Source organism: Lepus europaeus, chromosome 3 (genome assembly GCF_033115175.1).
Source record: "Lepus europaeus isolate LE1 chromosome 3, mLepTim1.pri, whole genome shotgun sequence".
In the NCBI taxonomy this organism is placed as follows: Eukaryota; Metazoa; Chordata; class Mammalia; order Lagomorpha; family Leporidae; genus Lepus; species Lepus europaeus.
The window spans coordinates 56,266,354-56,282,685 of NC_084829.1; the positions used below are offsets into that span (position 1 = coordinate 56,266,354).

Genomic DNA, 16,332 nt, shown 5'->3' on the forward strand with positions numbered 1-16,332 from the left:
TCAAGTAGAGGATCTTTATACTAATGCAAATGAAACATGACTTATTTATAGAATGAATTTAAATTTGTATTTAGAAAATAGAAAACTCCACACTTTCAAAACAAGAAATGATTCTGAAAAATATTCAACACCTACAAAACCATATGCTAATTTTCCTCTCTATAACGTTACCCTTGGAATTCAAAAGCAAAACTTATTTATAAATGAAATCACTTTTTTGCAAGAAGCATTAGCTAAAGTAATAGGCAGTGGGGGGCTGGTGCCATGGCGCACTAGGTTAATCCTCCGCCTGCAGTGCCATCATCTCATATGGGCACCAGTTCTAACCCAGTTGATCCTCTTCCAGTCCAGCTCTCTGTTGTGGCCTGGGAAAGCAGTAAAGGATGGCCCACGTGCTAGGGCCCCTGCACCCATGTGGGAGACCTGGAAGAGGCTCCTGGCTCCTGACTTCAGATTGGCGTAGCTCCAGCTATTGCAGCCATTTGGGGAGTGAAACAACGGAAGGAAGACCTTTCTCTCTCTCTCTCTCTCTCTCTCTCTCTTCTCTCTCTCACTGTCTGTAACTCTACCTCTCAAATAAATAAATAAAAATCTTTAAAAAAAAATAGGAAGTGGAAGTGTCCTTAGATTCAATCTCCATTTTTCCCTTAATGTATTTTATTAAGGGTACCAAATGACAGACTCATGGCAAATGAATATTCTTTCTTGATTTTAAATATTATTAACACGTTTCTCATTGATATCTTTCCATCACCTAAGCAGAAGGTGGGGGACACATGTATCCTCTAAAGAACCATGCCAGAGGCCGGCGCCGTGGCTAACTAGGCTAATCCTCCACCTTGCGGCGCCAGCACACCGGGTTCTAGTCCCGGTCGGGGCACCGATCCTGTCCCGGTTGCCCCTCTTCCAGGCCAGCTCTCTGCTGTGGCCAGGGAGTGCAGTGGAGGATGGCCCAAGTCCTTGGGCCCTGCACCCGAATGGGAGACCAGGAGAAGCACCTGGCTCCTGCCATCGGATCAGCACGGTGCGCCGGCTGCAGTGCGCTACCGCGGCGGCCATTGGAGGGTGAACCAACGGCAAAAGGAAAACCTTTCTCTCTGTCTCTCTCTCACTGTCCACTCTGCCTGTCAAAAAAAAAAAAAAAAAAAAAAACCATGCCAGAAGTCTATCATTGTGAAGTCAGCAACCATAATTACAGATGGAGTTGGTACCTGGTTAACTTCAGTAAAGATTTGCTATACTTAGGCTTTGCTTAGTATTACTAAAAAATAACTGCACCTGGGGCCAGCACTGTAGCATAGTGGGTAAAGGCGCCACCTGAACTGCCGGCATCCCATAGGGGCACTGGTTTGAGTCCCATCCAGCTGCTCCATTTCCAATCCAGCTCTCTGCTATGGCCTGGGAAAGCAGTAGAAAATGACCCAAGTCCTTGAGTCCCTGCACCCATGTGGGAGACCTGGAAGAAGCTCCTGGCCCTTGGCTTGGGATCAGCACAGCTCCAGCCATTGCAGCCATTTGGGAAGGGAATTACCAGATGGAGGACCTCTCTCTCTGCCTCTGCCTCTCTGTAACTATGCCTTTCAAATAAATAAATCAATCTAAAAAAAAAAAAAAAAAAAACTACCCCTTTTGAAGTCACTCTTCTGAACTTGTGTTTCTTGTTGTTTGAACTAAAATTGAAATAATTTCTACCTCATTAACCTAATGCAGGGATAAAATGATACACAAATAAAAGTGCTATACAAATTTCTATAATTGGTATTTTCTTACCAAAACACATATATGTTACGTACATATGTATATAACAAGTAGGATGCATTGTGTTTTCAGGATAATTAGGGTCATAAGTTTTGCAATTATTACTGTAAAATTAATTAATGATCTGTGTCAATTTTGGACACAGGAATTCATTAATTATCTTTAATTTGGGGGATATTTATTGAGGAATATCTCAAAGGAACCCCAATCCCTAAAATCACCTAGAGAAAAAACTGTTTATAAATTTAACAGAAGGGAGTAAAAATGTTTATATAACCAATACTAAGAGATAATGTAAGAGAAATAGTCCCATGGTTGTTATGATTTCAACTATATGCATGCATGCATATATGTATATGTGTGTATATGTATCTTTCACATGTATAAAGATAAGTTAAACATAGAGAGTTAGCCAAGTGTATAGTCACCCCTCTAATGATAAAGCACTATACCTTACTAAGAAAAGCTTTGGGAAAGTTCTAGAAGCTGTACAGGGAATAGTTGCCATACTACAGTGATATCTCCACTTTTGCCAAAGCTTCTATTATTATAAATGTTTTACCTTCTCCTATCTCCCTTTGTCTTTGCAAAGCTTATCAAGTCAGATAACAATGTAGTAATTGCTACACAAGGAAAAAGTATGCGTAATTTTCTGGATATTTGACTATCACAACATTTAAGGAATCCAACTGTAGAACTAATACTAAACACATTAACAACGGATTGCAAATCAGTAAATGATATTCTCTGTACTTGTCATTTCAGATATTTCTCTCATAAGCAACTTTAGCTTGAACTTTTAAAAGTGAATTTGTTCACTGATTAATGATTTCAATCAGTAATTGTTTTTCTCACAAAGAAATGGTGAAATTGTAAAATTCTGTAAATTTTGCTGAGTAAAATTTTCAAAGTTTCTGGTTCTATACTGCATTTAAAAAATGCAGATGAAAATTCATGAAATAATAATACTATTGGATAAACATTGAATGAAAAGTATGGCAAAAATGGAAAACCAAGTTGAATTCTCATGAAGAAAATTCAATCACTTTTTCCTCTGCAGAATCTTTTTATTGCCTGAAATATTTTTAATATTCAACATTTTTCCTAGCATTACATCATCCCATATTTTTCCTTGCAGAGAAATATAAACACATGCTACCAAGTATTTAAAGAGGAGGTCCATTCATTGAACAACAACAGCAACATGTGGACTATTGCATAGAAAGTCCAATCACTTTTCATGCCCCCACTAAAGGTACAATAGATGCAGTAAAAGTTCCTAAACACTCTCTTATTACAAGTCTTAGGATCCACCATATGAAATAGTCAAAGAAAAATTAACTAATTCACCATTTAATGACAAAGACAACTCCCATTTTTATGTAGACAATTTAAATCCTCAAATAAAGTTTGATTTCTTAACCTTGGTCTTTGAACTTTGGGGAACAGCTAATCTTTTGCTGGGTGGAAGAGTTGTTATTTCCATTTTAGAAGATTTAACTGCATCCTACCCACATAACCAGCCCAGTACATTTACCCACTCGAGGTCAGTCAGTAGCATGCACACAGCACCATTGACCTCCACCAATTGTAGCAACTAAAACTGCCTCCAAATATTGCCAAATGTCTCTTGGGGTGAGGGGTTGGAGGGCAATTATCCCACTTGAGAACTAATTAATCAGAGTGCAATCCCTACACACTGAAGGAAGTCAAAGTACATGTATGCACTCACTATCATGAATACTTTAGAGAAAAAATCATCTACTATTCAATGGTCTTGCTCTAGTATGCTTCTCTCAGGAACCCAGGAGGTCTTCTTGAGTGGAAATTGTCAACATACATTCTGAAGTACGTGCACAGAAGAAACACCAATCTTAAAGAAGGAGGAGGAGGGATTTGATGTACATATGAAGCTGACTGTGAACTGGGATGATGACAGCTTAACTAAACATACCCACGGAGTGAAGGTGGCTAATGACATCAAGCAGGCTAGCTTAAAATGTTTTTACAATGGACAGAAATTTATAATCATAATGGAGCATTAGGAAAAGTTTGAATTATACATAGCACATTTTCATTGTGTATGTGCATATGTGCATGCTCACATGTGTGTATGTGTGTGTGTGTAAAATTTAAGTCAAGCGGAGCACTTCGCACAGCATCAGACACATGATGAGTGGTCATAACTGCTAACTCCTATGCTTTTCAGTAATAATACTGGCATTGTCGCTTTATTTGTACAGTATTACTCATCTTATTTAAACATTTTGAGATAGAAACACTTCACTTAGAATCTCTTTCTCTTGCTCTCTTCCTATTTTTCCTTTCCTCCCATATTTCTACCTTTTTACCCGTAGAAAGTTCCTGCTCATCTTGAAAAGCTCAACTCAAATATGAACTCCTCTCAGAGCCTTCCCCTAAGGCCCGTCGCCCCTCCAAATAAAGAATTAATTTTCCCTTCATTTGTATTTCCACAACACTTAGTGCATACTTACATCATAGTGCTTAGCACATTGTATTACAGTTATTAAAGTCTGTGTGGGGCAGGCCCACCGCAGCCCCTGGCCCCAGGCTATGAGCTTTGAGGTCTTATTTATTCGGCCTTATGTCCTCTGTGCTTGCCACATGGTAGGCGCTCAACAAAAGCATGCCAAACTCTGTTGAATTATCTGGAAAATTCAATCATGTGGAAACCTCATTTCCCAATAATGCCAGATATATGAGGTGTGACTGAAGAGCAATGCCTTCTACCATAGAATTTGAGGCTGTCAGCCTTATATGAAAAGATTAAATAAGTGAAATGATGCAAAGTGTGTTAACTTCTTACCAAGAAAAATAAAGATTTGGATAAACTTCAGAACACTCCTTAAAAATATCACACGTTTAAATGTGAGTGGGGGAGGCGGGAGATGGTAGGAATAAAATATTTAATTTTAATAGTTGCAAGTCTTGCTAAGATAAACAAATGGGAAAAGAGATGACATAATGGATCTGCCATTTCTTTAACTTGAATACATAACACTGTCAAAGAATTCATAGTCTATATGGTTAACAGATCAGATGATGTCTTGAATATAAAATACAGCCATAAAATGCCAGTCTAAATTAATGAAAAGATCTCCCCCAAGACACTCTTAGGCAATACCTTAGGGAAAGTGAACTTGTATGTGTGAAATGTGTATGCATTGTCAAATTCACTGCATACCGATTCAGAGCTACACCGATCCAAAGTCAGGAGCCAGGAGCTTCCTCCAGATCTCCCACATGGGTGCAGGGGCCCAAGGACTTGGGCCATCCTCTGCTGTTTCTCCAGGCCACAGCAGAGAGCTGGATTGGAAGTGGAGTAGCCAGGCCTCTAACCTGTGCCCATATGGGATGCCGGCATTGCATTTGGCAGCTTTACCTGCTATGCCACATCGCCAGCCCCCTATGAATATATTTTAAATAAGTTTAATAATGTATAAAATTTTATTTTCTGCTTTTGATCAATTACCATTACAATCTGAGCAATGTCTAGTGTTATTACATATTCTTCAAAAACATAATTTTTGCTTCCTATGTGATATTCCTTCTAGGAAACAGAATGTAACTTTTTATACTGTTTGCCTTTAAAATGCTTTCAATTTGTGAATTATAAATGATAGTGATAAACATTTTTACGTGACTCTCTATTTTTGTCTGTATCTCTGATATTTCTGTAGAGTAAATTCATAAATAAGTAGTTTCTCGTTCCATCTCATCCCATCCTTATATCTCTTCAAAATATTTAAGAAGAATTCAACTATTTATCTAAAACCTGTGTTTTCAGCTATCAAGTTCATAGATAACTACCATGGCATTAGTGTTAAATTGAGTATAATTCATTCATTTTTAGACTTCAGAATATACCCATTACTTTTGTGTGTATTAAAGATAAATTAATAAAAGTACTATATACCTTAAGTTTCATACCCAAATACTTGAAAGGAAAACTAGATAAAACAAAATTAGCAGAATTTTTTATCTTCTATTTCAAAGTCATTCTAAAACTTTAATATTCTGATATGTATGGCGAATCTCCTGGAGGATGGAGACACCTGGTCAACTTTTAGATGTGTATGACTGCAGAAACTTTTTATTTATTTCTTCCTTAGAATTCAAAAGGGCTAGTGTTTCATGGAGCACCCACTGGGTGCTGGCACATTCTGAGACAAAGAAAAATCTAAACATCAGGAATAATAAATAGAAAGGAGAGAAGAGAGATTCAGAAAATATAGCATAGTTCTTTTCAAATACTTGTTTTCAGGCAGGCATTTGGCATGGCAGTTAAGACTCCACTTGGGATGTCCATATCCCATTGGAGTGCCTGGGTTTGAGTCTTTGCTCTGCTCTCAAATTTGGTTTCCTTATGATTTGCACTCTGCAAGGCAGCAGGTGTTGGCTCAAATACCTTGGTCCCTGCCAGCCACATGGGTAAACCACACTGATTTCTGGGCTCCTGGGCCTTGGGCTCCCTCAACCTAATATTTGGGGAGTGAACCAGAGGATGGGTAATCTCTTTCTTTCTCTCTCTTTCTCTCTCTCTCTTTCTCTCTCTTTCCCTTCCTCTGCCTTTCAAAGAAAATAGATAAAATTAAAATTTAAAGTGTTTATCTTATCAGAGGAGGATATAGTATTTCAACAAAAAGAAAGTCTGGATCTGATGAATGGGAGTTATTGGGGGACAAATATCACCTCAATATAGGATTTCAGAGTTTAAATAACTCATATATGTGAGGGAATCAAAAAATTCATGGAAAGTGGAAGTAAAATTTTTTAATTTAAAACATGTGGAAAGCTAGGCATATATTTTCATAATATCCACTTTACATGAATCTTTTGAGGACCCCTCATATACATGAGATTCAACATTTTTCCACCAGTGATGTGTAGCCCCCTGTTGTGTGTCTGAGAGAGGGAGTGTGTATGAGCTGCTCAACAAAGATGACTACGCTTCTACATGATGTGTTAAACAAGTAATTTCAACACTGAGGTAAAAGTCATAGAACATCATTAGTTTTCCCTTCTCACTCATATTTGATGGCTCATTTACAGTAATTAATTATCAGCTAAGGTTATCCTAACTCATGATTTCAGACTGTTCATCTTAGTAACATTTGAAGCTTCTTACGGAATACATTCAAGCTGTCAGAAACTGTTACAAATCAACTTACATAAAAAATACACATAACAATGTATATAGTTTCCATTGATGCCAGTAAAAAGCAAAGAAGTTCTCTGGCTTCCAGAACACCCAGTGAATTAAATCACATTAAATGTAAATTTCAATGGAAGTTTGTCTGGATGAAAGACAAATTTACAAAAGGAGAAACACACAAGAAAACACACAGAGAAAGCCCAAGTTTAGTGCACAGATCAGTGTCAGCAGAAGGGAAAAGCTCACAATGTAGAAGTAATTTTGAGATTAATTTCTCTTACTTCAGTGTATCTCTCTCTGGCCCTGAATCTCATTACATCCAAGGAAAACAAGATTTGATAGATCACATGGTTACCAAGGTCTGCTACTAAACTTTTTACTGTCTTCCAGGATAATAAGTTAGCTATAAAATTGATACCTATTTGTGTATTCCTTGATGATTTGATATATGCTAATCTTAATTGTTTCATTCTCGAATCGATTATTGCTCCGATCCTTGTATATCCGGAATTCAGCGGCTGTCACTGCTTCTCCGTGAGGAATTTGAGTAAGATCAAAGCGAAATTCTTTGTAATGCCTTCGCTGGTGAGAAAAATCCTTGTCCCTTTCAACTGAAAAATAAAAGAGAAAGGAAGGGAAAAAGTTAGTACTTTATAACATATGGAAATTAAAGATAAATTCTACCGTTTTGAAAACGAAAACAAACAAGCAGGATGGTACACACATTGGGAAAACACTGAACCCGCAGACTCGCTTGCATTCCCAGCTAAGGGAAATTCCACAAACCAACTGCCTTTGGTTCAAAAGCAGCACAACCGCTGTGGTTTTACACAAATTCCTGGTCCTGAATGGAAAGACTATCCAAAAATATTCTGAAAAGTGAGGGTTGTAAAGTGATCACTAGTGTATGTCAAGTACCAGAGCACAGCAGTTTTCGTACATGAATACGGAAGACGTGATAGAAAGTTTCTGAGCTCCAGGTGAAGTCAGTAGTGGGATTTAAGCACAGACATGGAAGGAAAACAGGAAGCAAGATTAAGGAATTTCAGATACATAAAGGCTGTGCTTGTGGTAGTTCAGAGGTCAAGTAAATAAGACAAATTATTTTTTATAAGACATCATTTTAAAAATATCTTTCCTAAGAGAGTTTTTTTCTTCTTCAACAAAAGAAATATTTAGGCTTTTGTTTTGTTTTGTTTTTAGGTAAAAAAGGTAAAAAGGCAGCTTCATGAATTCTTATCAATTCTAATCCCTGGTGCAGCATACAGCTCCCAAAGACCTCTATTTTTACTTAGAATTGAGAGAACGCATTTTACTCTTCTGGCTGACTTCCTAGTAAATAAGTCAAAGAATTCTTTCTCATTGGGAATATTATAAAGTGTTTCAAATTTAGGACCAAAAATCAGGCATATTATTATATAATCTGGCTTTGTACAATGATGTATTGTCTGAAACACTCTGTTTCTATTGGATATCCAAAATTTTCTTAATGAACTGCCTCTACAAACACCTTATTTACAGAAATGCAAGGTTTTTTGTTGAAGAGAAGTATCTCAGCATTGGCAGGTTTCTCAAAATCTAAGCTATCTAGGATAATATAGCATAGTATTTTAAAAAGAACATACTATGAGGGAGGCAATGTATGCAGAGCTGCATAATTACTGATGGCATGTTGCATTACTAATATTTTGGTCCAAGATGAGAAAAATGTGCAAGTGGTATAAATGGACTCACAAGATTCAAAAATTGGTTTAGAACTCAAAAATATCCTTAGAAGATGAATTAAATCATGTCAATAGTGCTCTAAATATATAAAGCTTGAGATCCTAGGCTAGAGGAAGGGTTCAGATTGACAATGAGAATCATGGCCAACCAAGGGAAAGCCAAGGCTACTCGATTGTGCTCCAGAGCCAAAAGTGTGCTGTGTCTGAGATGCGCTCATGACACAGGAATCCACAATCCCTTGTCCTCATCCTCCAAAATTTTCTCTGGTTTATCACCCCCTGAGCAGTAGAGGGTTGTTTAGGAGATCAAGAAACGTGTCAGACATGTAAACCACCATACAGAAAAATGTAAACCACACCTGGAAGCATTTTTACCCCATCCAAAGTCAAGCTTGGCAAGGGTGACTATGTGATTCAAAATAGCACTACCTCACATGATTAATGAAGGTTTCTTTTGTTAAAATATTATCAACTGGTCCTAAGAGAGGTCTGTTTCCAGAGGAATCATTGGTAGACGTCCCCTAAATAAGGATGATTTACCCAATTTTAGGATGTATTTTTTTAATAATTTAAATCTCTCTCTCTAAATTTCTACTGGGACTGCTTTGAATTCTTCTTCACCTTGCTTTTTTTTCTACAACTCTGAACCATAGGAAAGGAGAAGTGTAAAGGCAGAAAATTCTTGCTCACTGGATATAAAATAACTTTGGATGCATATATACATATCAAAACTACGCACATTTTTTGTTTCAGAGAATTAAATTTAATTCGTTGTATTCTTACATGACAGTACTAATTTAAATGAAGTAGATGGTAGATGGCATTTTAAAATGATTTTGTTTAACTTTGAAGGCGTATGAAGAGACAGAGAGAAAAAAAAATTGCTAAAATCTGCTAGTCCACTCCCCAAATGTCCACAATACCTGGGACTGGACCAGCCAAAACGAGGGGCTAAGAACTCAATCTGTGTCTCCCACATGGGAGACAAAGAATTATCCACCTGACCCATCATGTTCTGCCCCTCATAGTGCACATTACTGAGCCAGGATTCCCCTATGAGATGCAGGTGTCTTAAGAGGCATCTTAATCTCTAACTGAAATGCCCATCTTCAGGTAGAATTTAAATAACACTTTTATATCTGACACTATGCTAAGTATTTAATTGTTTTATTAATATTAGAATATTACATTGCATGACAAGCTACAAATAGGTCCTACTATTATCTTTACTTTGAACATGAAGAAAATGAGGAGGCACAGAGAATATATATTAAGGGACAGGACTCCACGCTTTTGGCATTTTACCAAGCTATGATCTTTATATGTGAGGACACGTGATTTCTGCTTATACTCCATTACTTTGTTTTTGTTTATTAATACAGATCGAAAATATTGTAAGACAGGTCCAATATCCATACTGTTCTAAAAGCTGACATTTTATTTCAAGCTCATTATCAAAGGAAATGCAACTTAACAAAGTGATTTACAAATAATGTGAAATGATTTAAAATAACTGTTCCACTTTGTCTGAATACATATTATTTCACTGGGAAAATGTGTATATATTTCCTTAGATGACATTGTCCAAAGCCCTGTTTGAGGAGTTCCATATTTTATGATGTAAGCACCCGTCAGACATTCAAACATATATTCTCTCCACTCTGAATGATAATATTCACAAGTCTATCTGATAAACATTGTATGATTTTTCATTAACAATATCATTTATATTTGAAATTTAAACACATAATAAAAAACCTATGGTCTTGAAAATAATAGCTAAGACATGAGTTTCTTGGGATACAATCTAAAGTGTGCACCTGCATAATGCAGATGAGTATTAAATTCATGTTATATAAAGCCATCTACTGCTCTGGAATCCCCTGTGAGATGTTAGTGTAATAAAGTGGAAAGCTAGAATTTCAGCCATTATTATAAAATTTCAGTTTTCTAATCCACGCTATTTAACGTAAACCCTTAAGGGGACAAATTTTCAAAGAGTTTAATAAAATTTTCTATTAAATATACCACACAGAAAAAAAAAAGTTGCATTGCAGATTTGTCTAGTGATTCAAATTCCCAAATCCTAATGCTTTGAATCATAATTACAACAATAAATTCCATGGGACATATTGGAGTGAGTAATGGAATAAGACTTGTATTTATACAGCCTTGCACTCCTAATGATGCCCACAAATATTCAGCAAGGTAATCTCAGATACCTCAAAGAGTATTGCTAAGGAGGTGGCAAATATTAATATCCCTGACTTAAGAAAAAGAAATTGGGTGATGACAGCTAGACTATAACAGATGCCTGTCTCTTAAAGCTGATTATAAATCTTTGTTTAATATCCATACCACCTACATAATGACGGCCTACTCTTCTGAACTTAGGAATTACTTAATGGTTGGTATATTTAAGTAATGTCTTCTAATAGTATACAAAGGAGTGGAGAATAAGCTAGTGATTAAGGGTTTAATCACCAATGTGTAATTAGCATATCAAATAATAGAAAACTATTCCAGAGCAATCTTCTAAAAAGGAGGTACCTTTCTCTGAAGGGAGGAGAGAACTTCCACTATGACCTTGTCTAAATAAGATCAGAGTTGGCAAAATCAAAAGGCTTCCATAGCCTTGGCAGCTCATGACAAGCACCTCAGGTGATTACTGATGCCAAAAACAAGTGTCAATTGTTAAATCAACAACAGGAGTCACTATGCATTTACTCCTCATGTAGGATCTCTGTCCTTAATGTGTTGTACTATGTGAATCAATGGTATAAATAGTAATCAAACAGTACTTTACACTTTGTGTTTCTGTGTGGGTGCAAACTGTTGAAATCTTTGCTTAGTATATACTAAATTGATCTTCTGTATATAAAGATAATTGAAAATGAATCTTGATGTGAATGGGATGGGAGAGGGAGCGGGAGATGGGAGGGTTGCGGGTGGGAGGGAGGTTATTGGGGGGAAAGCCACTGTAATCCAAAAGCTTTACTTTGGAAATTTATATTTATTAAATAAAAATTTAAAAAAATAAATAAACATTGTTGAAAGATTGTATTAGTGGGTCAAAATCTGGCCCTCTCTTACTACTCTATATTATCCTGCTGCATTCCCCCATTAATTGAAGGCATAATAATTTAAGTATCATTTGTATGGCACATGTTTCATGTAAATCTTGTAGCTCTATTTTTGTCCATGAGTTTTATGGACAAAGAGACAGAGCTTGTTACAACTGAAAAATAAACGATTTTATCCTGTGCTCAAGATAACAGTTCTCAAGGTCTCATCATCACAACACCAAATGTGTTTTTCTAGATATAGTTTATTGGTTGTTCTTTTAGCCTAATTATTTATTGGTAAAGTTGATCCTTCTTCAATGCTTTCATTCTCCTGAATGCAAAGAACCCTTCCCTCCAGGAAGCCCCTATGAGATAACAGGTTTCTTTCCAGATGATGCCCTAGATCACATCTCCTCCAATCTTTCAGCAAACAATTCGCTTACTGAATATTGATTCCCTTTCTTATTAAAGTCATTTCTATGAAAAATTAGTGATTGCATTCATCACTAATATAACATGTATGTTAATAGGCAACACCAAACTTTTTTTTGCATTGTTTTGTTTTAAAATTTATTATTTTTATTTATTTTTTAAGAAATACAAATTTAATAAGTATAACTTTAGGAATATAGTTATTCTTCCCACCTTACCTGCCCTCCCACCTACACTCCCACCCCTCCCCCTCCCCCCTCACCTCTTCCCAGTCACATTGTCCATTAAGATTCATTTTCAATTGACTTTGTACACAGAGGCCAAATCTATACTAGGTAAAGATTTCAACAATTTGCACACACACACAAAAACTGAGAACTAGTTTTAAAGTTAACTCTCATAATACAACTCATTGAGCACAGAGGTACTGCATGGGGGGTTAGTGCACAGTGACACCTGTTGATAATTTAAAAATTCACACTCTTATGTATGATGTCAGTGACTACCTGAGGCTGTTGACATGAGCTGCCAAGGCTATGGAAGCCTTCTGAGTTCACAATCTCTGTCAGAATTTAGACAAGGCCATAAGCAAAGTGGAAGTTCTCTTCTCACTTTAGAGAAAATTACATCCTTCATTGATGGCCACTTCTTTCTGCTGGGGTTTCACTCAAAGATCCTTAATGTAGAACATTTTTTGCCACAGTGTCTTGGCTTTCTATGCCTGAAATGCTCTTATGGGATTTTCAACCAGACCAGACTTAAGGGCTGATTCAGAGGTAAGAGTGTTGTTACTTATGGCAATTGTCATTCTAGGAACCTGCTGTGTGGACTACTTCCCATATTGGAACATTCTCTCCCTTTTAATTCTATCTATTATTATTACTGGACACTTGATCCTATGTATATGATCACTTTAACATTTAACCCTATCTATATGTTCACTTTAACACTTAACATGATCACTTTAACAATTAAGATGGCATTTTTACCACCAAGCTTAATGGGATTTGGAGTCCCATGACAAGTTTTTAAACTCTATCCATAGAAGTAAGTCCATAGGAATGTATGCAGAACTATACAGCTTTACAGTTACAAACTTCCTCCTCCCTCTCTTATTCCCACCCTTATTTTTTATTGAGATCCATCCTCAATTGACTTTATACACATATAATTAAGTACTTAACTATGTTAAGAGTTCAACAAACAGTATGAAGAAAGAAAACAAAAAAAAAAAAAAATGAAACTGTTCCTCGACAGTCAAGACAGGAGTAGCCCAAGTCACCCCATCCCGAAGTGTCAATTTCTCTTCTACAGATTTCATTAAAGGTTCTCTGTTAGTTCTTACAGATCAGGGATAACAAATGATTCTTGTCCCTTTGGGACTGGCATATTTAACTAAGTATGATGTTTTCCAGATTCATGCATTTTGTTGCAAATGACCACATTTCATGTTTTTCCATTATACTGTACATATCCATACTGTACAAACCCCATAGTCCATACTGTACATATCCCATAATTTCTTTATCCAGTCCTCAGTTGATAGGCATTTAGGTTGATTCCATGTCTTAGCTGTTGTGAACTGAGCTGCAATAAACATGGAGTTGTGGATAACTCTTTTGTTTGCTGATTTCATTTCCCTTGGGTAAATTCCTAGGAGTGGCATGGCTGGGTCATATGGCAGGTCTATATTCAGATTTTTGAAGTATCTCTATACTGTCTTCAATAGTGGCTTTCCCAGTTTACATTCTCACCATCAGTGCATTAGGGTACCTTTTTCCCTACACCCTTGCCCACATTTGTTGATTGTTGATTCTTGTATGAGGGCCATTCTAACTGGGGTGAGAAGAAACCTCATTGTGGTTTTGATTTGCATTTCTCTTACAGGTAGTGATTCTGTGCATTTTTTCCTATGTGTGTTGGCCATTTGGATTTCCTCTTTTGAAAAATGTTTGTTTAAGTTCTTTGCCCATCTCTTAGACTGGTTTGTTTTGTTGTTGTAGAGTTTCTTAATCTATTGGTATATACTGGTTATTAATCCTTTATCAGTTGCATAGTTGGCAAATAATTTCTCCCATTCTGTCGGCTGCCTCTTCACTTTCCTGAATGTTTCTTTTGCCATACAGAAACTTCCCAATTTGACGTAATCCCATTTGTTAATTTTAGTTTTGCTGCCTGTGCCTCTGGGGTCTTTTCCAAGAATTCTTTGCCTGTGCCAATGTCTTGCAAGGTTTCCCCAATGTTTTCTAATAATTTGATAGTTTCAGGTTGTAGATTTAGATCTTTAATCCATGCTGAGTGGATATTTGTGTAAGGTGTAAGGTAGGGGTCTTGCTTCATTCTTCTGCATGTGGAAATCCAGTTTTCCCAGCACCATTTGTTGAAGAGATTCCTTGCTCCAGGAATTGGTTTTAGCTACTTGGTCAAATATAAGTTGGCTGTAGCTGTTTGGAATGATTTCTGTCATTTCTATTTTGTTCCATTGCTCTATCCATCTGTATTTGTACCAGTACCAGGCTGTTTTGATTATGACTGCCCTGTAGTTTGTCTTGAAATCTGGCATTGTGATGCCTCTGGCATTTTTTTTTTATAAGATTGCTTTAGCAATTACAGGTCTCCAGCACCTCCATATGAATTTCAGCATCGTTTTTTTTCTATCTCTGAGAATAATGTCTTTGGTATTTTGATTGGTATCTCAATGAATCTGTAAATTGCTTCTGAAAGAATGGACATATTGGATGATATTGATTCTTCCAATCCATGAGTATGGAAGATTTTTCCATTTTTTTGTATCTTCTTCTATTTCTTTTTTAAATGTTTTCTAATTCTCCTTGTAGAGAGCTTTGACATCCTTGGTTAAATTTATTCTGAGGTATTTCATTTTTTTGTAGCTATTGTGAATTAGATTGATCTTAGAAACTCAATCTTGGAGCCGGTGCTGTGGCACAGTGGGTTAACGCCCTGGCTTGAAGTGCCAGCATTCCATGTGGGTGCTGGTTCGAGACCTGGCTGCTCCACTTCTGATCCAGCTCTCTGCTGTGGCCTGGGAGGGCAGTGGAGGATGGTTTTTCTTTATTGGGAGGGTCTTTATTACCCAGATCATAGATGTCATTTCTCACAATGTTTAGGAACAAATAAATTAGGTTTAAAAACAGACCTTATGTCATTCAATTAAGCAATAATCTCTGCATTTAAAAAGAGCACAACAACCTATTCAAATTTTCCCATCTGTGGAGATACCTGATAAGACCAATAGGGCACAGTCAGTCAAATAGCCAAACATGGCCAGTGTCAATGACAGACATAGCTTTCCAATTGCCATTTATGGCACAAGCAAGTTTTGAATATTGTAAGCCAGGGACTATCACCATAAAAGTGGATACAAATAAAATTTACAATGATACACTTTATGTATTCTCATGGTTAAAGTCATGTGGATCTTACCACCTATTACTATGTGAAATTATTCATGAAAATAAGCCCTTCAACACATAGTTGATTGTCTATTTGAGCAGATGGTTGCCAATAGTACTCTCTAAAAAAAATTAAGGAGTTGCTTTACTGTACACACATACATACACAGACACAAACTCAGAAAATAAGCATTAAAATTTGGTATACTACACATTTTACCACTCATTTAATGATGATAACTTAATAATTAATATACTATCCTCTCCTTCTAGGGCGCAGGGTTTTTAATGTACTTCAAATACTTTCACCTATATGAATCTATAGATCTAAAGAGAGCATCAGAAATGTTGACAATACTGACAGAAAAATAATTTAGTATTATATTTGGTATAAGAGTGGAAACATCAAAGAGTACAAGAGGTAAAATATTAATCAACAGTTCACACTCCATGATTAATGGGCTGACAGTGAGAAGAAACAGGATTGTCTTTTATATAAGCACCAAACTACATCCTAAATGCTCTGAATTGCCAAGTTTTGAGAAGATTAAACTTCTGTTTAAGACACACAGTGAAGCCTTTCACTGTTGAGACAGATATAACTTAACAGAAGTTCATGACTGATTGAAGTCTTTTTCCCCCCAAACACGTATCTCTCGGAATGACTTTGTCACTAAGAGAAATTAGATAGAAATGTCCTGGGCTGAATATTCTCATGTCAGCAATATCTGAAGAAAGGAATGAATTAGCACAGGATTACAATT

At 36.5% G+C, this 16,332-nt stretch overlaps 1 protein-coding gene across 1 annotated transcript in view; it reads right to left on the reverse strand.

Annotated features, from left to right (window-relative positions):
- The window catches only part of BMP5 (bone morphogenetic protein 5), a 126,055-nt gene that overhangs the window by 55,790 nt on the left and 53,933 nt on the right, over nt 1-16,332 (reverse strand). The window contains exon 2 of the mRNA XM_062186297.1: nt 7,353-7,545. Within this exon, the coding sequence (XP_062042281.1) occupies nt 7,353-7,545 (193 nt within the window). The remainder of the gene's footprint in view (nt 1-7,352; nt 7,546-16,332) is intronic.